This window comes from Arvicanthis niloticus, chromosome 24 (assembly GCF_011762505.2).
Source record: "Arvicanthis niloticus isolate mArvNil1 chromosome 24, mArvNil1.pat.X, whole genome shotgun sequence".
Lineage (NCBI taxonomy): Eukaryota > Metazoa > Chordata > Mammalia > Rodentia > Muridae > Arvicanthis > Arvicanthis niloticus.
Window position 1 is genome coordinate 10004573 of NC_133432.1, and position 24536 is coordinate 10029108.

The 24536-nt window shown below is 45.9% G+C and overlaps 1 protein-coding gene across 13 annotated transcripts; it reads right to left on the minus strand.

The window, feature by feature from the left end:
- Positions 1–10220: 10220 nt before the first annotated feature.
- LOC143437671 (uncharacterized) lies at positions 10221–23057 on the minus strand. Of its 13 annotated transcripts, none has more exons than XM_076922612.1 (7): positions 22607–22892; positions 21491–21843; positions 20281–20482; positions 16424–16543; positions 16311–16344; positions 12646–12698; positions 10221–11192 (listed from the first exon to the last, which is right to left on the minus strand). In XM_076922612.1, the coding sequence occupies exons 4-7, from the start codon at positions 16529–16531 to the stop codon at positions 10968–10970; spliced, it is 420 nt and encodes a 139-aa protein (XP_076778727.1). In that variant the 5' UTR covers positions 16532–16543; positions 20281–20482; positions 21491–21843; positions 22607–22892; the 3' UTR covers positions 10221–10967. The 13 variants fall into 13 exon arrangements, 6 of the variants coding, with proteins under 6 accessions (XP_076778727.1, XP_076778726.1, XP_076778728.1 ...); XM_076922611.1 differs by having other exon boundaries at positions 21491–21847; XM_076922613.1 differs by lacking the exon at positions 21491–21843.
- Between the last annotated feature and the right edge of the window lie 1479 nt (positions 23058–24536).

Here is a 24536-nt window from a genome sequence, read left to right on the forward strand (position 1 = left end):
AGCTCAATAAAACTCATTGTTTCACCACCAAGTTGGACATCTGTTGTGGTCTTCCTTTCTGGAGTGAGCAGATGTGTGTGTGTGTGTGTGTGTGTGTGTGTGTGTTGTGTGTGTGTGTGTATGTTGTGTCTCCCTAGGAAAAGCCTGTCACACAATAGCTGCACAAACCATTGGCTTCCAGTGCCAATCTGATGGAAGCAACCCAGCATTTGAGTTTCCCTTTTACAGATGGGTCAAGCTGAACACTGAGATTTCCACCCCAGTCTTCATGAGCATTCTCTTCTCAACGCTCACCAATAAGCAAATCGGAGAGAGATTCTTTTCTTTCTCTTCTTCGAGTACAAGCAGCCAAGGAAAACAAGGGATTCCCAGTCAAAAGGCTTCCTTTAGGATGGTCGATTTTATCGTTTGAGTGTTCGAGAGTATGTTGTGCTTTGATCAAATCCATGCACACCCTTTCCTCTTGGATCCCTTCCATATTCTCCCCGTCACATTCCCTTCCAACTTCATGTTCTGTTTTTTTTTTTTTTTTTTTTTCCTTAAGCCCACTAAGTCTGCTTGGTGCTGCTGTGCTATGCATGGGTATGCATGGGCAATCCTAGGGTCTTCAACCCTGACAAAAACAGACAGTCTTCCTTTCCTAGTAGCCTCCAGTTACCAATAGTTCCTCAACCCAGCAGTGGGATTTTATGGGTCCCTTCCCTCTCCATGATGGGGTTTGGGCTGGCTTGATCTTGTACAGGTTTTGTGCACACAGCACCCACACGTGTTGGGAGTTACATGCACAAAGGGAAGTCCTGTTCTCCACAGTCCTCTGATGCCTTTGGCTGACACAACCTTTCTGTGAATGCCTCAGTTGCTTTCCTATGGCTGAGATAAGATATCATGTCCAAGGTGACTTATAGAACAAAAAGGTTACTGGCTTCTTACAATTTCATGGCCCGGAACATGGCAGCAGACAGGCATGTCTTGAGTCATAGTTGACACTTGAGTCATAGTTGAGATCTCACATCTTGAGACAAAGTCACAAGGCAGTGAGAGCTAACTGAGAGCAGTGTTGGCTTTCAAAACCTCAAAACTCACTCCCCCCACCCCAAGAGACATACCTTCTCCATCAAGGCTACACCTTTTAATCCTTTCCAAACAACTACAAATCAAGCATTCAAATATATGAGCCTATGGGGGAGGGGCAATCTCCTTTAGACCACCATGTTCTATGCTCTGCTCTCCGTAGACTTGTAACCATCTCATGATGTAAAACGCACTTGCTCCAACTTCGAAAGTCCCCACAGTCCCTCACAGTCTCACCACTGTTTAAAAGTCCAAAGTCTTTTCTGAGACTCAAGGCGATCTCTTAATTATAACTCCCTGTAAACTCAATAAAATAAAATAAATTATATACTTTCAACACACAGTCGCACAGAATATACATTACAATTCCCAACGTGGAGGAATCCGGGTGGGCGGGGGGTAAGGGGGAAGAGTGAGGAAATTCCAGATCAAACAAGAGCGAAACCCAGCAGAGCAAACTGTGAATCCTGTAGCTTCATGTCTGACGTCAGAATGCTTAGGTGTGCTTCTCCTCTTCCATTTTTGCTGTCTGCAACACCTCTTTCAATATCTGAGGCGTGGCTTGTCGCTTGGTATCCACATGTCCAGGCTGGGTTCTTGATGGGAGTGTGAGGCCTGAGTAGTGATTACAAATGCATCCTTGGTGTCTGAAAACATTAGTTGGAACTGGGTGAGAGCACAGACCAAGGGGCCAGGACCTTAAACAGAAAAATAATACCTGCTTAAATAAAACGAAGAAAGGGATGCACACAAATCATTGCAGAGGGTTACTTGACCCTCTTAGAAACTTTAATTGCTGGTAATGGGCAGCCTGTTGGCTGGTATTTCATTAGCACTAATAGATTTTTACAGGACATTTCTCACTCCACTCTCCAAGAGCCTCAGGAATTCATTAAATATTTAGAAGCAGTACTCAGAGTTGTTCAGTTAAAGATGCCCCTTCTGATGAGGTTTCCCGCAAGTTAGAGACCCGGAGAGAGGAGGCCAGCACTGGATAGATGCTCGCTGTCAGTCTGGGCAATCATAATCAAGAATGTTGACTGAGTGCTTGCTGCGTGCTGGGCACTGCGCTCAGCGCTTTGTGTCTGTGTGTTAAAAATAAAGTGGCTCAAGAGATGGCTCAGCAGGTAAAGGCACTTTACAGTCAAGAACGATGACCTGGATTTAATCCCCCAGGATGCGCTTGATAGAAGGAGAGAACTGACTCTCACAAGTCATTCTCTGACCTCCACATACACACTGTGGTGTACTCATGGGCATGCACACACAATAGATGATAGGTAGATACATAGATAGATAGATAGATAGATACATACATACATACATACATACATACAGTGATAGGTAGATACATAGATACATAAATAGAAAGAAAGAATAATAGATAGAAAGAATGATTGATAGATAGAATGATAGAAAGAAAAAGGAAAGAAAGAAAGAAAGAAAGAAAGAAAGAAAGAGAGAGAGAAAGAGAGAAAGAAAAAGAAAGATAGGTAGGTAGATAGGTACATAGATAGAATGATGGGTAGATAGATAGAATGATAGGTAAATAGATAGAATGATAGGTTGATAGACAGATATAAACATAAAGCCAGAGATTCCACAGTCTCCGATACTTACTCATTTAAGGGGGAAGACGGAGACTTCAATTTCAAAGGTAGTAGGGATTGAGCAGTGGGGAAGGAGTGAGGAGTGGGCCAGATGTGGGCTTCCCCAAAGGTGCTGCTGGCTAACTGTGTGGCTTTGAGCAAGTTACTAAGCCTTCCTGATCTGTAGTTTCATCTTTACTCTGTGGAGATTAATTCTTCATTTGACAGGAGAGGGGATGAAGTCACAGGTCAGAGAATGCAAAAGAGAAAAAAGTCAGAACTTGCAATGCGATCTCAGACTTAGCCTAATTATTTATCACTACATAACTAATGTTACCAGTTGGGTTCTCTAGAGTATACATGTTTGTGTACACAACACACACACACACACACACACACACACACACACACACACCACTAGAAGTTCAATGTGCCAACCACTGAGCTACACTACTTACATACAATTTTTTAAAAAAAGATTTTAGTAGAAAATGTTTTAAATTCTACCCCTTCTGATCTGTGATCTGTAGAAGCCTGTATAGCTCCTTCATCCTTTCTTCTGTATTATTTTTGTTTTCAGCCGTAAAATGTGTTAATGATGATTTTAGTATAGCCTGGTGAGAGACAATCCCACCACCACCACCTTAGGCTCGGGAATTTCAACATCCAGTTTCCAGTTAGTGGTGCTGTTTAGGGAGTTTATGGGTCCATTGGGAGGTGGAGCCTTGCTGGGGGAAGCACACCCTTTGGGGTGGGCTTTCACAGTTCACATCATGTTTACTTCACTCTTCCTGCTTCCCACTTGTGGTTGAAGATGTGATTGCTCGTCTTTCTGCCTTCGCTGTCTGTTGCCATGGTTCCTCTACCAGGATGGACTCTCCCTCGAGAACCCTAAGCCGAATTAAACTCTCTCTTCCATAAGTGGCTTTTGGCCGTGGTGTTTTATTGTAACAACAGAAAGGTAACTGATGCACCCAAATTGGAGTGATACATGCATGCAAATGAAAATGCTGGGGCAGATCGGGGGTGGGGGGTGGGGGAGTGGGGGGGGAGGGGATGCCTCAGATGTGGAGACAATACAGGAGCTGGGGGACTGATACAGTACAGAAAAGTGTCTACCTCTTCCTCTACCCTTCCTCAACCCTTCCTTCATTTCTTCCTCTATTCTTCCTTCCTTCCTCCTTCCCTCCCTCCTTCCCTCCTTCCATTCTTTCCTTCCTTCCTTCCTTCCTTCCTTCCTTCCTTCCTTCCTTCCTTTCTTCCTTCCCTCCTTCCAGAGCCAGCAGGTGATTGCCCACAACCTGTGGCTGTCCGATGCTTCACTGAATCGATTTATGCATATGGAACATCCCGGTGTCTTGGGTATTGCTATAGGCAAAGCACGCACCACAGCCAACGTGATGAGGAGGCGAGGATGATGAAGATATGGTCATGCTACACTCTATGCCTGTGCAGAAACATCACAACAAAAAAGGAAAACCTTTACAGAGAAACCAGGTTTTATTACTAATATACTAATATCAAATTGGTGAGTAAAAAAAACCATTACATGGGAGGTGCATCAGTAACCACAGGTAGTGCCTGTTTGTTATTGCTGTTAATCGTGATTAGAAACAATTGACTTCATCTCCTGTTCCCTTACTCATGGATCTCAGTACTTTCTATTGCCTCATACTGGGTCCATGTGATCAATTGTAACAACCAATGACTTTTCCTTGGAAGCTCTCTTCCCACTTTCAACGTTTATTCTACAAGTGTTTCTTGAACGAATACTATGTAGCAGGTGCTTCGCTAGCTGCCGGGGTAACAATACTGAACATTTGTGAGTCTTACATTAGTGTGGGAGAGAGAAGCTACATAAGCAAGCAAAAATATTATTGCGTGGTAGTAAGAGCCATGAAAAAAAATATAAATTATAGACTTGAATAAAAGATGGAAGGTAGTTTTTTTTTTAATTAACCATTTTATTCATTTACATTTCAAGCGATATTCCCCTTCCCAGTTATTCCTCCACAAACCCCCATCCCCTCCACTTTTCCTCCTCCCCTTTGCATCTATAAGGGTGTTCCTTCACCCACTCACCCACTCCTGCCTTACTGTTCTATCATCCCCCTACACTGGGGCATCAAACCTCCACAGGACCAAGGGCTTCCCCTCCCACTGATGTCAGATAAGGCTATCCTCTGCTACATATGTATCTGGAGCCATAGCTCCCTCCAGGTATACTCTTTGGTTGGTGGTTTAGTCCCTGGAAGCACTGGGTGATCCAATTAGTTGATATTGTTCTTCCAATGGGATTGAATTGAAAGCTCTTTCAGTCCTGATGAAAGGTAATTTTAAATGATTAAATTGAGGGAAAACCTCCTTAATGGGTGACTTTTAAGTCAACATATGAAGGAAGATGGAGAATTAACTAGAAAGATAATTGGAGGAAAAGCAATCTGGGCAGCTGGAGTAGCAAACTCGAGGACCACTGGAGCCAAACGTGGTGGTGTGTATCTGCAATCTCATGGAAGGTTAAAGCAGTAGAGTGCAGTTTCATGGCCTGGCTTGGTGATGGTGTCTATCTCAAAATGTCAAAGAGGGCTGGGGATGCAGCTCAAAGGTGGAGGGATGGCTTCCCCATGCACAAGACCCTTTGTCCAATCCCCTCTGTCACGAGACTGTTGTAATGGAAAGAGTGTATTTGAAAACAGTAAATTCAGGAACCTACAGATGAATTTATGGCAGAGAAGAAGGGAAGGTGAGGGGGTTGGAAGATGCTGAGGGAAGTGCCTACCAACAGTGTTCTGCAGTTAAACCTCATTTGACCAGTGACTGTGATACCCTTATCTGAGAGCTTCTTCATGTTCCTGGAAAGAATGAAAGACAACTGAGTCTGCTCACCTAATGAGCTGCGAGGTTTATTTGGCTCTAGGCATTAGTTCTCAAATTGAGTCAAGGACTTTTAGAATTCACAAGAGTGCATAGACACTTTAGATTTTGTGAAGAAACACAGGAGATACTTAAATTTTGTGGGAAACCATGCAAACCACATCTTTCCTAAGTGCCTGTTTGCTTTCATTTTGCCACAGATTCACTTTCTCTCATATGTACCTAGTGACTACCACTTCCTTTTGATAGAATGGTGTCTTAGTTAAGGTTTTATGGCTGTGAACAGACACCATAACCAAGACAACTCTTATAAGGACAACATTTAATTGAGGTTGGCTTACAGGTTCAGAAGTTCATCAAGGAGGGAATATGACAGCACCCAGGAAGCCATGGTGCAGGAGGAGCTAAGAGTTCTACATCTTCACCTGAAGGCTGCTAGCAGAGTACTGACTTCCAGGAAGCTAGTATGAGGGCCGTATAACCCACACACAGTGACATACCTATTCCAATAGGGGCACAGCTTCTAATTGTGCCACTCCCTGGGCTGAGCATATACAAACCATCAAAAATAGTATAACTCACTTCATCTTCCTGGTGTTCAAAGTGGGTCTCTGCTGTTTAATTGGTGTGTTTGAGCCACTTATATTTAGTGCAATTATTTATATCATGAGATTTAAGCCTGACACTTTGTTGCATGTGTTTTTCCTGTTCCCTCTGCTTTTTACTCCTGGTTTTCCTTCCCTGTCTTCTTGTAGACTACTTAACATTTTTTGTTAATATTTCACCTTCACATATCTATGTTATTTTTGAGAGATCTCTGTATAAATGTTTGATGTTTCCTCCAGGCACAAATATATATATTATTTCTTTGTATATAGAATTTATAGTTGATAGGTCTTTTTCTTTACAAATGTGACAATTCTTTATGTCTTCCATCATTTTTGAATTTTAGAAGTCTGTATTAGCTGGGTGTTTCTCCTGCATAAGAAATGGATTCTACCTGGCTGTTTTAATTCTTTGCTCATGTGTGCATTTAAGTTTTGTAAGATTGACAATAATATGTCTGTATGTACATCATTATATTATTTATGTTTAAGGCTCACTGTATTTCTCCAGGTTGTGAGAATTCCTTCCCTGGGGAGATAAAGCAAATGCCTAGTTCTTAGAAGTCCCCCAATAACATTTTGCTAACATCCAACTTGGGGAGCCAATGACTTTCTTAGGCTTCTTTATAAAGCATGGTGAGGGGTTGCTTTAAAAAGTATAGGTGACATAAAAACAGCCATACCCAAAAAGCCTCACTCTAGCATGGATCGTGTCTTCCCCTAGCTGCATAGATGGAGTCTCCTATCCAGTTAAACATCAACAATTTATATACTGTGGTATCTCTGGGGACCATGAGACCAAGGCCTATTAGGACAGAATTACAATATAACTGGGCAGGAGGAACAGCTAGAATCTCAGGTGAGGATCCAGTTACCTTTCCCAACCATCCCCTTTATGAGGATCACCAACAGTCAACTAGCTCAACCTGTGGGGGTGGGGGAGTCCTTGCAAATAATTGTAATTTCTCTGATGAAGATGTCAGTTGGTTGGTATGCTCCAAGGACAGACTTACAACACTCAAAATCATAGATTTGCATCGTTGTCCAAATCAATGATATTTTCCTCTGTTAATTTCTTCAAACAATTATTTTCAATTTCATGCTTTCCTCTGGAACTTCGATTGAACATGACATTATATTTCTGTTGTTGTTGTTGTTATCTCAAAGGTTCTCAATACTCTATCCCTTTTTGGAAAAAATCTCTCTGTTGTTATGTGGACTTGCCTTCAAGCCCACTGCTTCTTTGCTCCCACAGAACCTATCCCTTGGGGTTTTGTTTTTTTTTTGCTCAGGGCAGTAGTTTTTCACCACCCCAATACTCATTTTCGTGTCTTCTACCTCTTTCCTGAGCCTTCCCCTGTTTTCTTCACTTCAAGTAACTTCCCAGGGTTTGTGTCCTCTTGGGCTTGACATCTGTTGGTTGTCATCTCCTATTTGACTTGAGATTCTCCTGCTTTGGGTACAGGGAACAATTCTGTGCTGCACGCTAGACATTTTTAGTACACGGTTGTACGGCTCCTGTTCTCACTCCAATCTTCTGTTTTTGTAAGTAGCTTAACTGCTGAGGTTCTGGCTGACTTCTGTGCCCCTTCCCACCCCCCTGTTTGAACAGCGACTGAATTTTCAAAACCTTGGCAACACTATCTTAGTATCCTGTGTGCTACCCAGAGGCCAATAGGAAGCCTGGGTGGTATTGTCTTCTATAGCTTAATTCTCAAAGATGGTTTCCCGTGACTCTGCTTACTTTCATTCACGATTTGTTTGAGGGTGTGCCAAAGACTTCATAGAGACTTGGTTACGTTCTTTCACACTTCAGGCAGATGATTGAAGAACCCCGGTGGATGGCTCTCTCCTCTCTATAATCTCTGCCTCTCTTCGTCTCCTATTAGGGTGAGGAGGTTCTTCCATGTTTACCATCACTTGGGGGTTGTTAAGAAGGTCTGTTGTCATGATATGGGTAGGAAGCTTCATATCTGCCAAGAGAGGCACCGGGCAGAGGAGGTCAACAGGGCTCTGCTCCAGGCCACAGCAGGACTTGATGAGCAGGGAGAGGAGGAGGCCCTGTGTGTGTGTCTCTCTAGCATCCTCCTCTGTTCACAAGAGGAGGGGTGTAGTCTTATACACTTTGACTTGACTTGAGTTCTAGAGTCAAAACCCCATGGACTTCTGACCTCTCTCTGGCCTATAGCTAGAGAACTTATCTTTCCTCCCCTTCCTTCCATGTCCTCTCCTTCCTTGGAGTGTATGTGAGTGCTTGGGTGAGCATGCCTGTGTGCCTGTGAGTGTGTGTGCATGTGTATGCATGTGCATGTGTGCACGTGTGAGTGCATGTGTGTGTGTGTGTGCATGTGTGGTGTGCATGTGTGTGCATGTGTAGTGTGCATGTGAGTGAGTGTGTGTGTGTGTGTGTGTGTGTGTGTGTGTGTGTGTGTAGATCCACATTGCTCAGTGTTTCTGAGCTGTGGCTATTCTAACACCTAAATTAGCATCTATAGGAGACTGCGGCTCCACGACTGCCACCCTACACTATGGCTCTCAGTGTGGTTTCAGATGCGTGGTCACAGGGTTCAGCTCTATTTACTAGGACTAACAGCGTAGTGAAGCAAACTGTCCCTTTGCCCCACTCCAGTCCCTGAGAGAATCCCACACCTGTATGTAATGTCTCAAGAAAATCCTCAGCGTGGCGGTCACAGATCTGAGTCCAAGTTTGGGAAGTCCTGTGGTAGCCCAGCTAAACCTACCTCCTTAGCGTGGATTCTGTTTAAGGACGGCACTGCGAGCATTTGGTTGTTTTTTTTCTTCTTCTTCTTCTTCTTCTTCTTCTTCTTCTTCTTCTTCTTCTTCTTCTTCTTCTTCTTCTTCTTCTTCCTTCTTCTTCTTCTTCTTCTTCTTCTTCTTCTTCTTCTTCTTCTTCTTCTTCTTCTTCTTCTTCTTCTTCTTCTTCTTCTTCTTCTTCTTCTTCTTCTTCTTCTTCTTCTTCTTCTTCTTCTTCTTCTTCTTTCTTTCCACCTATGCTCCCGACTCCCCCAAACAATGCCAGCTCCGTAGATCATAAATACTGAAGTCCCTTTCTGGTGTTAACAGCCCAGTGAGTGGAATTATTAGCCGCTTCCTGGAAATAATTACCCAGGCACTAAAGTCACTGTGAAGTTTGAAAGTTTGGGCTCCTCCAATGCTGAAGGAGTACCTATGTAAACCCAGAAGTAGTGGATTAACCCAGAGAGAGCAGAAGCCCTTCAGCCAGAGTGTGGGCGGAGGAAGGGGGGTTAGGCGGGGGGGGGGGGGGGGGTGGGGGGGGGGGTGGGGGGTGGGGGGGTGGGGTGGGGGGGTGGGAGGGGGGGGAACACAGAAGACCGCAGGACCCCATGCTGTTGTGCTGGTCCATTACAAAAAGAATCCGCTTTCAGCTCAGCTTTGTTAACGCAAAGCTTTTTATCTAAGGGGCTCAGAGAGCTTTGTTACAGGTAAATATTCTCGTCTCCCGCTGAGAAAAGGAGAGATCAGGGTCAGAGAGATTAGCGGAGACGCCTAGTTAAGGTCACACAGCCGCAAAGTAGAGACTCACAGAGCGGCCGGTAATGGCATTTGTCTGCTGACTATTGTATCAGCCTAAGACGCCTGGTGTGGAGGGCAAGGGTCTAAGAGGAGACAGGAGCCAGCCAGAGACAGTGCATATTAGCTGAGCAACACTACAGAAGGGACTAGGGGAAGCGGCTGGTCTCCTTTGTTACACAGACCGCATGCTGAGAGTCTGGAGCGTCAGTGACGTGCAAAGCCCTCAAAAAAAAAAAAAAAAAAAAAAAAAAAAAAAAGCCTGACTATCCTGGATGGCTCCAGGAGGTCGGCTAATTCTCTCTTGAGTTTTCCTGGTTTCAGGTGGAGCATCTGGGGAAACTGAGTAAGCAAGGCCATCTCTCTAAAACCATACAATTCAAGGTGGTCTCCGGACCGGATGAGGATTCGGGAGGAGTCGCAGAGGCTTGTGGGACCTTGGTGGGGGTGGAACCTTGGTCCTGTGGTGGTTTCAAATGGGACCCCCCCCCCACCCGCGCCCAAACAACCAGACAAGACACTTCCTAACTTTGTGTTTTTTGCAAGGAATATTTATTGATCCGATCCCAGTCGGTTTCTTATGAGAACTCACCCATGAATGACAAAGACATCTAGACCCCGGTTTCCCTTCCTGAAAAACCCCTGTTGCCCACGAGGTCCATCTCACCGCATCCACGAGGCACATGAGTTTAATGTGTGGATCACAGAGCCCCTGGGGTTGTTCATCCCTCTTGCCTATTTTTTGTGGCTGTAGTGCTGTCTGCTCAGGTGGCCAGGACTGGCTTAGAAGTAATGGAGTCTATTCATTTCCTACAATTCCCATTGTCCTGTGGTTTATCCCAAGCCCTTATCAACTGGACCCCAGTATTTCCAGATGCAGTGTGGAGCACTCAGTCGGGGTTCAATTTTAGATAAGTGACAAGCAGGTGATACTTCGTATAAATCTGTTCCCAGTGCTCCACGAGCTTCACTTGCCTGCCATCCTGTATTTGCTACAGGCAGAATACAAGCTAGGCCCTGGGTTTATCAGTCTGCTTCTAGAATGTTCTGTCATCCCTGTTCTACAGTGCACGCAGGAAGGATAGATTCTGTGATTCTGGCTTCTTTTTTACCCGATTCACATAGGAGAAATGAGGTTGGTCACACTCACAGCTCAGTGCCCTGTAAGTCAGTTCCCAGGTTCTGAGTAGCCTAATGCATTGGGATTAGAAAGAAAAAAAATTTTGCCACTTAAGAAATTATTTCAGATTACGGAGATGGTGCATGTGTCTTAGTTCTAGAAACTTCCAGGAGCAGAACTCAGATAAGAAGCACCAGAATTTGTCTGGAAATTTCCAGACAGCTCCATCCATCCACACTGACAGAAGCAATGAGCAGGTATTCCAGTCTGAGGCTCAATAGCGTGGGCTGGAAGGTGAACTGGTTTGCAGACTGAGGCTGATGAAATTCTCCTGGGTCTCAGTGTTACTCCTGCCCGCTGCACCCTCCACATGTAGGCAACCTTGAAACGCAGGGCAAGACAGAGTAAACGAAGTTCTGCAACTGGTTCTGTGTTGTGCGTCCTCAGTGTGCAGAACAGACAAAGCACCGTTGGACGTTTGCACATAGATAAAGAGATAGACAGGCAAATGGATAGGTGATAGAGACACAGAGATAGATGCACATAGAGACAGACAGACAGACAGACAGACAGACAGACAGATAATAGATGATTTATTGATACATGAAAGATAGTTTATAGATGGATAAATGATAGAAGATGGATAGATAGATAGCGGAGATGGATGATGGATGGATGGATGGGTGGATAGATAGATGAAAAGACAGATATGAGAGATGGATAGACAGATAGTCAGATGATAGATGATAGATAGATAGATAGATAGATAGACAGATAGACAGATAGATATGAGAGATGGATGGATAGACAAACAGACAGATGATAGACAGATGATAGATAGATAGATAGATAGATAGATAGATAGATAGATAACAGATATCTTAGTTAGTCTTCTTGTCAACTTGACATGAGCTAGAATCATCTGGAAAGAAGGAACTTCAACTGAGAAACGCCTTCATCATATTGGCATGCAGGCAAGACTGTAGGGCATTTTCTTAATAGTGATCAATGGGGGAGGGCCCAGACCATTGTGGGTAGAGCCATCCTTGGGTTGGTGGTCCTGGGTTCTATAAGAAAGGCGCCACCAGGTAGGCAGCATTCCCTCCTTGGCCTCTGCATCAGCTCCCAGCCTTCCAGGTTCCTTGAGTTCCTGACCTGACTTCCCTCAGCAATGGTGCGAACATGACCTGAGAGTTGTAGAATAAAATCAACCGTTTTCTCTCCAGGTTGTTTTTGGCCAGTATGTTTTATAACGGCATCAGAAAGGAAACCAGACATAGATAAAGAGACAGGCAGCTCATAATACATCTATTATGATTGCTATAGGTACATACATACATACATACATACATACACACACACACATATGTTAGTGTCTGTTGCCCACTTGACATGCCTAATACATGTGTTAAGTACATTAACTACACCTGTGCTTGAACACACTGTACCCACAGAGTCAAGGAAGTGGAAGTGAATGCCAAAAGACCCATGGGGACCCGGGAGCTCCCTCCATCAGCCTCTCTGGTTCTGTGTCTCCCTCCCTTCCCCTCTCCCCAACACTTGCTTCTCTTAGCCTCTACACTCCTGGCAGTAGGAGGCTCCTTTCCCAGCCTGTCCCCTTGGGGCTCTGTAGAACCTTTTTACTTAAATATATATTGACCTAAGCCTTACTCCTCTGGATGAATTATACCACCAGCAGCAATCTGCAAGGCATAAATCAGCCCGCAACCCCAGGCAACTGTCTGCCGACGGCACAGGATGGAGAAACCATTGCTTTCTGCAACTCGGTGGACAAGGGTCCCTAAATTTTGTCCCCTGACAGCTCTTTCCTCACCTGGCTCATTTCTCTGCCTCTCTGCCCAGATTCATCTGGCTCCATCTTCCCTCCTGTGTGAAGAACAGAGACAAAAGGACTCCGTCAGGGTTCAAGAACTCAAGAAGAGAGAAAGGGTCTCGATCCTGATGCCGGACACCTGAAGGCTTTCTGAACCTGTCCCCATCGGTTGGCTGAGCTGATGAAGGTGTCACAGGGACAGGATGCTGACTGTGGTGGCTGTCACCAGCCTCAAGGCTGCAGAGTCTCTTGAGGTTCTGTTTATTCTTTCTGTACATCAGTGCCAGCCAAACTAAAGACTCTCTTCTCTCTGCTCTGTGGGAATGGATAGACTCTCTGTGCACTCTGGCGAGCGTTTCTACCTTTGTGGATGTCTTTCTTACCCCACCAGCTTTGCCCTGTGACCTGCTCTGGTATTGCTTAGCCATGCCAAGTTGGGGTCATGGACTCAGATTAGCGTATTAGCTCAGTGCAAGAGCCCCTCTCCCTCCCCTGTGATTTGAGATCCTTTTCTATCTTGTTTTAATGAAAAGCAGCTTTTAATATCTGACCTGATGAATTTTGTGAAATATTAGCAAATATTATCTATCCCACTAAAGTATTTGGAGCTCATAACTCACCCTTGCTTATTACCCTTACTCTTCTTGGAAGATCAAGACAGCCCAATCCCCTGCAGATGTCGGAGACCCCCAACCTAAGTCCCATAAAGTTTGCCATGTAACAGAATGATTGCAAGATCTAGAGACATGGCTCAGTAGGAAAAGTGCTTGCCTTGCAAAGCAGATCAGCCCATTTGTCAGATGAGGAAACTGAAACCAGGAAGCATGCGAGGCTCCCACCACTGGGGAAGCATCAGAACAGACAAGCAGTCAGGCTTAAATAAAGGTCATTGCAGGCAAAGCCTTCACAAACAATAACCCACAGGCTTAGCGTTTTCCATGCATCAGCTCCTGGAATCTTCCTTGAAACTTTATGAGGTATAGAAATATGTCCATTGTATAGATAGATAAACTGAGGGTCATGGAACTGAAGTATTTGGACCTGAGTCATGAGGAGAGTCGGTGGCAAGGATCCCAAGTCAGACTGGCCTAAAGGCTAGAACTGCTCATGGCTGCTGTTCTGCAGAGAATTCATCATTGGGTCCCTAGATATTCCCAACCTAAGACTGGGGACCCTCCTACCTAGAAAATTCAGTGTGCGTTCTGGGAACCTTGTGAACTTCTGAAAAAAAATAATTTTCAGATTTTACTGTTTACGTGCATCCTTTTAAATAAATTTTTAAAAAATGTATGTGTATATGTCTGTGCGTATCACAATTATACAGGTATCCATGGAGGCCAGAAGACAGCATCAGATTCTTAAAGCTGGAGTTAGAGGCACATATGAACTGGCCAGGTGGGTACTGGAAAACAAACTCAGGTCCCCTGAAAGAGCCATCTCTCTGGTCCTTATGGACACACTTTGAGCACGAGCCTATAGCTATCTCTTTATCACAGAAGGGACCGAGGACCCCCAGATTAAAACCACACCTTGGGCAGCTGCTAGAGTTGAAGTGTTGAAGTGTGGGTAGGAAAGTATCGAACAGTGTCAGAACCAGTTCCACCCAGCTGGCCAAAGGGCTCATCTGCACACTCTTTTGATTCTGAAACCCCACTTCTCACTCCCTGGGGTGGTGATGGAGTGAAACCAAACAAGCAAAGGGGGGGGGGGAGTCATGATTTTAAGCCATAAATATCATAGAGTCAGGACACGGAGCCAGTGAGGTCTGGAAGACCAGAGATTGCCCAGCTTGCCCTGGGATCAAAGGGAGGACACAGGGCTCCTTTCCATCAGGTCGCCATGTCAGCATTGTGGAGCAGGGCAGGGAGATGTCAAGTGGAGGCTTTCTTTGAAGTTTCGAGATAAGAGCCAGCTCCAACTCCCATTAGTGTGAAAGTCTTTTTCTCCAGGATTTGGGGGAGTGGGCGCGTTTGACTTCGTATGTGAGGGCTTCAGAAGGAATTATCAACTGAAGTAGACACATCTTTGGCTACAGGATATGTCTGGAACTGGCCAGAACACTCTTGTGGCTCTCGATCCTCAAAAGACATGGGGCCCCGAGCTCTGATGACAGTTTTTGTGTTTGTTCCTCCAGTGGCCACTCCTGTATAGACTCGGACTGTGTGGTTGAGAAGCTGAGTGGACAGAGCCTCATACACTGGCTTATAACACCCTTTGCCCTCAGGCTGAGCAAGTTTGGGTGAGTTTGGGCAAGTGTGTTCAGCCTCTCTGAACCTTAGCTTCCCTGAAGGTTTCAGTAGCTGCCCCTGTACCTGAGGTTCATTTGAAACGAAATGAGATTACACAACCCAGCGATTTTCTTCCCACAATGTTGGTTGCATAAGCATATGCGGGAAAGCTGAGCTAATCTCCAAGGTCTGTGTGAGCTCTGCAGGCCAAAGGCCAGATCACGTGATGCCTTTTGCATGAATACTAATTCTCCTCTGTTGTAGTGCAACAGGCTAAAGGTTAAGGACCCCTACCCACACAAACACACGCATCTTCCTATCTCAAGGCAAGCTCAGTTCAGACAGATAGCCCAGAGGAGCCTCCTAACGTGCTTAGACCCTGGGAAGCTTTTCTATGTCCTAGTTTCTGAGTGTATGTGAGGACATTTCAGAGCAGAGCCCTGTGCTTTCTAAGTGCTAGGTGGTTTTAGTTTTAAGTATACCCAAACTCCATTTAACAAGCTAACCATCAATTCATCAAGAATAATTAATTAATGCATCCACTCTTTGTTAATTGTGATCTATTTGTTTTTCACTTTTATTATGTGTATCTGTGTGAGGATTTATGCGCCCCTTTTATGCAATATTCTAGAAGGCCAGAAGAGGGCAGTAGAGCTCCCTGGACCAGGAGTTACAGGTGGTTATGATCTGCCCCACCATGGCTTGAACTCAGGATCTTTCCAAGAGATGTTAGTGTTCTTAACCCCTGAGCCCTCTCTCCAGCCTCTAGTTGAAATGTATTGTGATGCTGGGGCATTTTCTATGCTGGGTGGCAGGATTTTGAAGCACCCGTTGCCCTTGTGCCTAATATACTGAAATCTTACTGAAAAAAAAAAAATAGTAGGTCCTTACCCAACTATTCATTCAGTCAGAAATCGTGAGGTCACACTGGTTTAGGCTGCCCTGCTGGAGTGGTAACTCTTGGTGTGTCAAGCTTTAATTCCACTGGAATCCCCTTTCCCTTCCTAGTACTCCTGGGACACTCTCAAATGTCCTGCCTCCTTTAGTCTGTTGCCACTGTAACCAGTTGAAAGAAATCTGTGTCGTCCTCACACATCATCAAACCTATGGAAACTATCTCTGTCTTAAGCAGTAGCAGTATGGAAGTGTCTTCAGCACCCAGAGGCCCTTCTACCTAAAGTGGCAGAGCCTACCTTCCCCTGTAATGCGAAGGAACAATAGGCAGAGTTCCTGTGACACTGCACCCACCCCCTCACAGTTTGGATTCTACAGTAGCTCTTCTGGAGCTTTCCTGGCAGTTTGTCTCACGTGACTTGACTGGGACTAGTAACTCTTCCTGCCACTACCCTGGTGATGGATCTGCTCTGGAGAAGTCGCTCAGAGTCTCCCGGAATTTCCTTCAGGAAAGCTAACGTGCTTTTAGCTGGAGTGCCTCACCTGTGGGTCTTTGTGCCACCGTGAAGAAGTCTATCTAGAGCCGGGAAGGAAGACCAGTGAGCTCTGGATGAGAACAGTGATTTGGGACCACTCCCAGTTAACTTCACCAGTACCTTGTTTCTCAAAGCAACTTGTGGAGATGCCGAGTGTCCGGGGGCAAGGCGCTGGCCTAACACGCAGAAGTCGCAGGTTCCATCCATAATGTCACATGAACCAGGCATGGAGGCATACACCTGTAACCCCACCCACCACTTGGGAGTTAGAGGCAGGAGGATGAGACATTCAAAGTCATCCTCCTCCTCTGTGAGTTTGAGGCCAGTCTGGGCTACATAAGAACGTCTCTTTAAAACAAAACAAAGGAGTTGTAATTTGAGATGGGTTCCTCTCAGATCCTCTACGTTTATCATATTTTTGTGGCCCATAGCCAGTGGCCCTGTGCCCCGCAGTGAGCGTTCTAGATGACTCCGAGGTGACTCTGAGATAGAATGCAATGATCGAGTCAGAGCAGCCGGCTACTGTGGAAGAAATCTGACGGTCCCAACCCTGCTCTGCTGGAGACACCACATGGGACAGGCTTACTCAGTCCCCTGGCGGTCCCAGCCGTCCATCACCTAAGTCATCCCATTGGAGACTCCGTGAATCAGAAACATCGCACACCGAAACTCAGTGCTAGAAGCAGCAAGCTGGTTTGGGCGCCTGGGATTTGGCCAGATTCACAGAGCATGCTCAGTCGGAAGCGGGGAGTTTTCCAGAACCTCATGGACAAAGTTAAGAGCAGCTAAGAGTAGAGTCACCATGGTACCTAGCATCCTTCAGGCCTGTCAAGTCTTCCAAGAGTGGCACAAACTGAGGCTGCAGGAGAGCTATAGATAAAGATGTGCCCACTTGGAAAGGAAACCCACACTGACTTTAATCTCCGTGCTCGCCCCCCCCCCCCCCCCCCCCCCCCCCCCGCCTCCTCCTTATGCTTCCTATTGCTAAACCCTTCTGGAAGCCAACAAGCAAGGCGCTCATTGAAGCAACCAACACAGGCTAGTTCCTTGGGTACAAAGCAAAGCAAAGAAGAGGAAGAGGAAGAGGAAACAGAGAGCCTGTCCCTGTCCCTGCTTCCTAGTGGAAATTGGACAGGATGCGAGTCAGCTGAAAATGCCTGAGCTATATTGCCCTCCGGGGGTCCTAAACCCCAAACCTGACTCCATCGGGTTTCTGTGCCTTTCCAGAACTCACTAACAAAAAGGAAGTCACACCTGCTCCCCACCCCTGGCCAAATCCACCTGCTGCGGGGGCGGACAGCTGATCATTGAGGAGAATTGATTTCTCAAGAGAAAGACAAGCGAGGCAACGCCCGGTTGCTGCAAAACCGAGGTTAGGGGAGGGTGGGAGGGAGCTCCAGCGCTCTCCAAGGGGCGCCCACCACACTGAACAGCCCACAGCGGACTCAAGAGCTTCCGCGTTCTGTCTTGACTCCATTGTGTACCTTTTGGGTTTCCTGCTAGTAATTAGTTTTTGTTCGAGTTAATCCAGCTTTTCATTTCAGGGCTTCTTTCTCCCGCTAAGAGTTTAGATTTGAAAATGTCACTAACAACCTCGATAATTTAGTGTGGATAGCCTCAACAGCCGAGGAATTATACCTGATGAATAATATAATCAGCCAATCTCACTCTGGAAGCCCTTCATAAACATATCAAAAGACTTGGAAAAGTGTGCTCTCTTTGACCTGAAAATTTCCTGTCTAGTGAAAAGAGGGTTTTGTTTTGTTTTCCCTAAAGAAATAATTATGAAGGTGCACAAGGATTCAATTAAAAATGTGGTCAATGAGTTAGCCTTAGGTCTGTAGAGACCGGGAAGAGCCCAAGATTTAACAAAACATAATTACGCAAATAATAAACGTTCAGTGTCTCTCCTGTGTACAAGACACACAAACGTAAATAGTCTACATTAATCTGATTCCCACCAACTTCTTCTAATGAAGAAACTATTTTTTTGGCTCACGTTAGAGCTAGCCAGGCACAGAAAAAGCCAAGCAACTTGCCAAAAGTTACACATGGTTTGGCTAAGTATTTGGCAAAGCCGGTGCATGAAATCAATGGAGGCCCTATAGACTATTTGAAAAGTTATAAACCGCCAGTTAAATATCTTTTCTATTCTCTGTCTGAGAGAGCATGCTTTCATAGTGACTCAGTCTGTCTGAATGCTCGATCCTTAGCTCCTCTGTTGCCAGCCTGATTGTATCATGAGGGGCCACCGGAAGACATGAGGAAACACACTGAGGCCCCACTGAGCCTCCATCAACATAGGGTTCCCTGCTGTACCTCAAGACTAGGACTATGCACACTGGAAGCATGCCTGCTCCTCAGGAGGGTGTCCACAGAAGCAGATTCGGGGTGCAAAGTGTAATGCGTCTAGGTCTATGTGTCTGCAGAGTAGCTTCAGAGGAAGGTTCTACTGAAACAGTCTACCCATGCCACAGACCCCTCAACCCGTGGGAAGTTGTGAGTCCCATGAAGCACAGTTCCAGGAGGACCGAGGGAGGCATGCCTGTTGTCAGTCTGCTCAGGGAGACCTGACTTCGCCGATAGTTTAGTCCACTGAGGATTCAACGTGTACCCAGCCCTTGGCTTCCAACCACTCCAACCATCACACTAACACGATGCTTAAGACTAAGGTGCCCAGTGTGGTGCGGACGCTTGTAATGCCAACATTCAGAAGCGTGAAGCTGAAGGTTTGTGAGTTCAAGGCCAACCTGTCTCAACATTACTGTGCATAGGAATATCAGTAACGATAAATAATAATAACAATAATAAGTGAATGGAATCAACAAAGTGGGAGACGGCTATCGAATAGCTTACTATTTCATCTTTAAATTTTAAGTGACATTGATTTAGAGCACGTGTGTATGTGTGCGCGTGCGCTCAGACACACAAGCCTGCATCACAGTGCTCACATGGAGATCAGAGGACAACTTGCAGGATTTGATTCTCTCTTTCCACCATGCTGGACCTGGTGTTTGAACTCTTGTCATCAGGCTTGGCAGCAAGCGCCTTTGCCCTCTGAGCCATCCCACGGTGTCTCTATTCTACCTTAAAACTCATGCATACCTACTGAAAGGTATCCCTAAAGCCTTAAAGACGGTAGAGAAACAAGGCAAAACAGTAAGCGTGCTATGGAACCTTTGTGGGGAGGGGGTGAAATGATGGGTAACCATCATACATAGAAAAACCATACACACACAGAAAATAAGCAAAAAGGAACAGACAAAGTTATTAATATGCCAAAATAACTGTGATTTTTTTTTCAAGACAGAGTTTCTCTGTGTAGTCCTGGCTGTCCTGAAACTCACTCTGTAGACCAGGCTGGCCTCGAACTCAGAAATCCGCCTGCCTCTGCCTCCCAAGTGCTGGGATTAAAGGCATGTGCCACCACTACCCGGCATAACTGTGATTTTTTTTGGAGGCAGTATTTATATTTCTTCCCTCTCCTTGTTTGTACTTCTGAACTCTTCAGAACACTAAGATTCGCTTAACGGCTAGAGAGTAAAAGTCATAGCATTCCTCATCAGTATTGCCCTTTCCTGGAGGATGCTGAGACACCACCCTGGAACCCACAGGGGCGAGTCCACGCTGATTCTGCTTCCTGTGTGCACAGGAAGGTTTTACAGTGCCTCATGTCTACTCATTTCTTCTCCATGGTTGTGCTGGCAGCTTAACATTTCCAAGCTCCTCATGCTGTTAGGTCTGTGCCCTGTGCCCGTGTCTGATGGCCAGAGCAACATTAACTCTTTCCGTGCCTAGCCACTATCACTGTCCCCTGTGATCTCCTGCTCTCTCTTCCTCTATGTGTGTGTGTGTGTGTGTGTGTGTGTGTGTGTGTGTGGTGTGTGACTGACTCAGCAGGGTGAACAATTGTCCTGGGTTGTTTATGACTAAAGTCAAGGTTGTCACTGGAAAAACTCAAAGAGCATGGGACTTACCTGAGCAAAACAGAGTAAAGTTTTATTCTCTTACACTTTCTGTGATGTTCAGATGGACCTGGGTAATCAACCTTTTCAGACCATGATAGGAGAAAACTCAGAGCAGAAGGGCCAGATACAGCAGCCTGGGGCTTCTGGGGGACCCTGTGACTTCTGACAGGGCCAGAGTCTCCACTCTCTTCAAACGGTGTGGCAATCAATCCTGGACCACAGTGGCATTGTGAAAATTAAGTACATTCAAATTTTACAATGTTATTTTTTTTTCCTCACGGCTGTAGATTTCTCTAGATGATTCGGTTTTCTTTCATGATTGCTATGGTGTAAAATCAGAATCAAGTGGAAGAACACAGGCTTGCATTGGCTAACAGTTAGCTGGTAATTGAAGTGACCGATAAATGACAGATAGTAAATAGTGTAAGTTATTTATCGGTAGAAAGAGAAAGAAGAAAGGTGACTTGATAGATGAATGGGGGATGGTGGGGATGGATGGATGGACAGACAGACAGACAGACAGATCATCTCTGGTAGTTAACAACAGTTGCTTTTAACACATTTAAAAAAAAAAAAAAACAGCAGTAAAGCTTAGAGGCACAAGACAGCAACCGGTAGAGGGCAAGGTCCAGAGGTGCTGAGCATCTGGGAGGACATAACTCTACAGTGTAAGTTTCCTACTCTCATGGCTCGAAGCCTAAAAAGCAGGCGCTGATCTGTACCCCCTGAGAGAGGAAGAAGCCAGACAGGGAACGCGCCCAGGTGGCATGTATAAACTCTGCCCAAATCTTTGGCTGACCTGGGAATCACATTCACAGGGGGGAGACTGAAGGCATCCTGGGAGGGCCAAGGTACAGGAGCCAGGAGCCGGGGACACAACCTCTTACAGAAAGACAGATCCATATACCAGGACTAAGTACTCACTGCTATAACTATTCTTCCTCCCCCGCCCTTCTGTTTGCTTGCTCTCTCTCTGTCACTCTCTCATGACAGACTTTGAACATGACCCTCACTGTGCCCAAAATGAATCCAGCATCCATGCAAAGGCAAATGTCTACTTTCACCTGAAGTCTCCCCCCACCCCCATGGACTCCACCGAGCCTTGTGTCTAGTAACCATGGTAACCACAGACTCTGAGATCCGAGTGTGAACTCAGATCTTCCTCCTCATTCATGAATGGTCACTGAGCTCCTGTCATGTGCACTCTCAGATGCCTTACCTGTCTCAGAACACAACACGGTAAAGCCTGGGCCTTGACCAGGCCCCATCACGAGGAGGGAGGCTTTGCCTTGGTAAAAGAAGGCAGCCGTCGGTTGCTCCTCCTTTCCATTCAGAAATGAACTTAGCCCGGGATGTGTGTTATGGCCTCTTCAGGAGAAGGAAGCATCCAGCCTGATGCTTTGCCAGAAGTCTGAGTGCTAGAGGCCTGTTCCGTCTTGTCAGCGCTTGAACACAGACAATTGAGCTGAACGCACTTCGACCTCTGTCTCCTGAGCAGTCGTCCAAAAGCCCCAGCTCTGTTAACATTTCTGCTTTTCACACATTCCTTTGTATTAAGATCCGTACCCACTTCTTTCTTAAAGAAGAAAGCAAAGAGGCAGGAAACACACACACACACCCCACACACACACAGACCCCACACCGGGCCTTTTCCCTCCTTCCAGTAATTACATAACTCTGAGAATCCTTCCAAGATTTGCCATGTAATTCTAACAAACCCATAAACTTCTTGATGTTTTGTTGGCAGATCAGTCATGCCAACAGCACATGAATCCGCCGTGGTGGCAGCTGGGTGTTCCAGCCATCTAAATTCACATAAAAACGCCGAGGCTTGTGAAGTCCAAAAGTGACTCCCTGGTAGACACTAGCTCTCCCAAACAGGTATCGTGTGGAAAGGCCCCTTGGAAAACGACCCATTTTGGAGAAAGGAAATAGGGAAACATGTCGAGGTAGACTTCAAGGGGTGGCAGGGGGCTGTGTGGGTAGAGAAGAGATGTCAACCCCAGTCTCCAGGATTGCCTGAGGGAGCAAGGGATTATTTGAAGGAAATTGTACCGGAAAATATAAGGCGGAGTAGGCGGATGATGGGAAAATCAGTTTTCAGTGTGGGCAAGAAAGACCCCCAGAGGCAGAGAAAGGTTAAAAAAATGAGGTTTGAGTCAGATGCGTCAGGAACCATGATAGGCCTCCAGACCTCTGTGATGGTGGCGCAGAAGCTTAGGCTCTGGAGATTGCAAGAGGGGCTTGGGATGATGCCCCAGTGCTTGTTGTATAAAGTGTAAGACTTCAGATCCCCCAGCACACCAGGTGTATATCCAGGTGTGGTTATACGCACCTGCAATCCCAGTCCGGTCCCGGGGTGACAGAAGTAGCGGGACTCCCTGGAGCTTACTGATCAGCCAGACTAGCCTGGTTAGTGAGCTCCAGGTTCAGTGAGAGACTCTGTCTCAACAAACAAACAAAAACAAACAAACAAAAGCAAAGAGGGAGGGATTGAGAAAGAAGAGGTTTGGACCATCAGCTTCTACACACACACACACACACACACACTGATTACAGTAGAAACTGCACGATTTCTGAAGGGACCGGGAAGCCCAGTCAAGAAACACATCAAAAGCTTGCTTATCTCCATAAATAAAGTCAGTCTGTTTCTGGAACCCTCCGTCTTTAGCTCCACCCACCTCGATCTTCCTTTTCAGTCCCTTTAAAACCTAAGAAGTCCCCATGGGAACCGGAGGGGAGAGGTGAGGCTGGAGCAGAATGGGACGCATGCGAACCTGATGGCGGAGGGGCAGCCTCCAGCAGGACAAGCTGCCAAGCTGCCCAGAGTCTGCAAACAAACAGGAGAGTCCTGTCCAAGGCAAAATAGGGGGAGCTTAGGGGAGATTAAAGAAAGCAAGGGCCTGAATTCCATCCAGAGACCCAGGAAGGCCCGTTGAAGCCCGGTGAAGCTTCAAAAGCCACCAATCCCGGACTGGACCCCCGTCTCACATTGAAAGTGAATGTTAATGAACACAGATCATTCTAGAAATAGAAGGTTTCTTTTCTTCTCAATGAGTCAGATTTCAGTAAAGATTTTATACTGGATCTAGAAAAAAATAACAAGAGGGTTGCTTGTAATCGCCCTTTTGGGAAGCTAACCGGTGGTTAATAAGAATAAGAGAGTTGAGGTTGGAGCTGCAGAGCTGGGTCTGGGGCTGCAGGTTGTCACTGCAGGCTCTCTCAGGAGACTAAGGCAGCTAAAAAAATCAAGGTCAACCTGGACTACATCCTGAGCTAAAGGTCGCACTGGACAACTTAGTGAGACTCTACTGCAAAACAAAATAAAACTGTCTCTCAAAGAGGGCTGAGGGAATAGCTCAGTGGTGGTGGTGGTGGTGGTGGGGGGGCTTGCTTAGCACCCAGAAGAACCTGCCTGCCATTCATGGGGCTCTAGGTTCTATCTCCAGGACCATAAACTACAAGGCTAACATAATGGAATAGTATTTAGACAACATTCATAATATATTAACACACATATTTTAAAAAGAAAGACAACACACTTATTGTATTAATGTATCTCTCTCTGAATCTGTATGTGTGTGTGTGTGTGCATGCGACCATCAAACATTTTTGGAAAGATAAATAAATAATATACCAACATTGTTGGTTGCCTTAGGAGACCATGGGTTTGGGCAGCTGGGGTCAGTTTTGAGAGGTTTCCATGGTATTCTCTCTTCTCTACCTTGCCTCCCCCCATGTTTCCTGTTGAATAGTGTCTTCTAAATCAGTTTTCAGAAACACAAAACATCATTATGAGGCTGTGTCCCCCAAAGTATGCTCTTTGACCCACATCTCCCCAGTGCCCCTCACCCCAAGCTCCTAGTGACCCCCCCACTCCACTCCTCACTTCGATAATTGAAATCCTCATCACCACACAGGGATGAAATCAGGTATCTGCTTTCTGCCCTCGGTTCACTTTAGTCTCCTTCAGGTTCAGCCCAGCAGCTTCCATAGCAAGGTTTTCCTCTTTCTGGAGGATATATCAAATGCAAAATATTATTTTGAAGGGTAGTGTTAATGGGGGTGTGGGGGGGTGAATGCTGGCCTACCACCCAGAGCCTGGGAAGATACAGCTTCCTGTCCCTCTGTCTTAACATCTGGGTGTCCTTGTGACAAACCAAATCCACCCACACATTGGTGAAATCTTTCAGGAGGTAAGCTCACCACTCTGCTGGCAAGGAACACAGGGGGTCTTTAAGGACTGTGACTGTGCTACCCTTCTT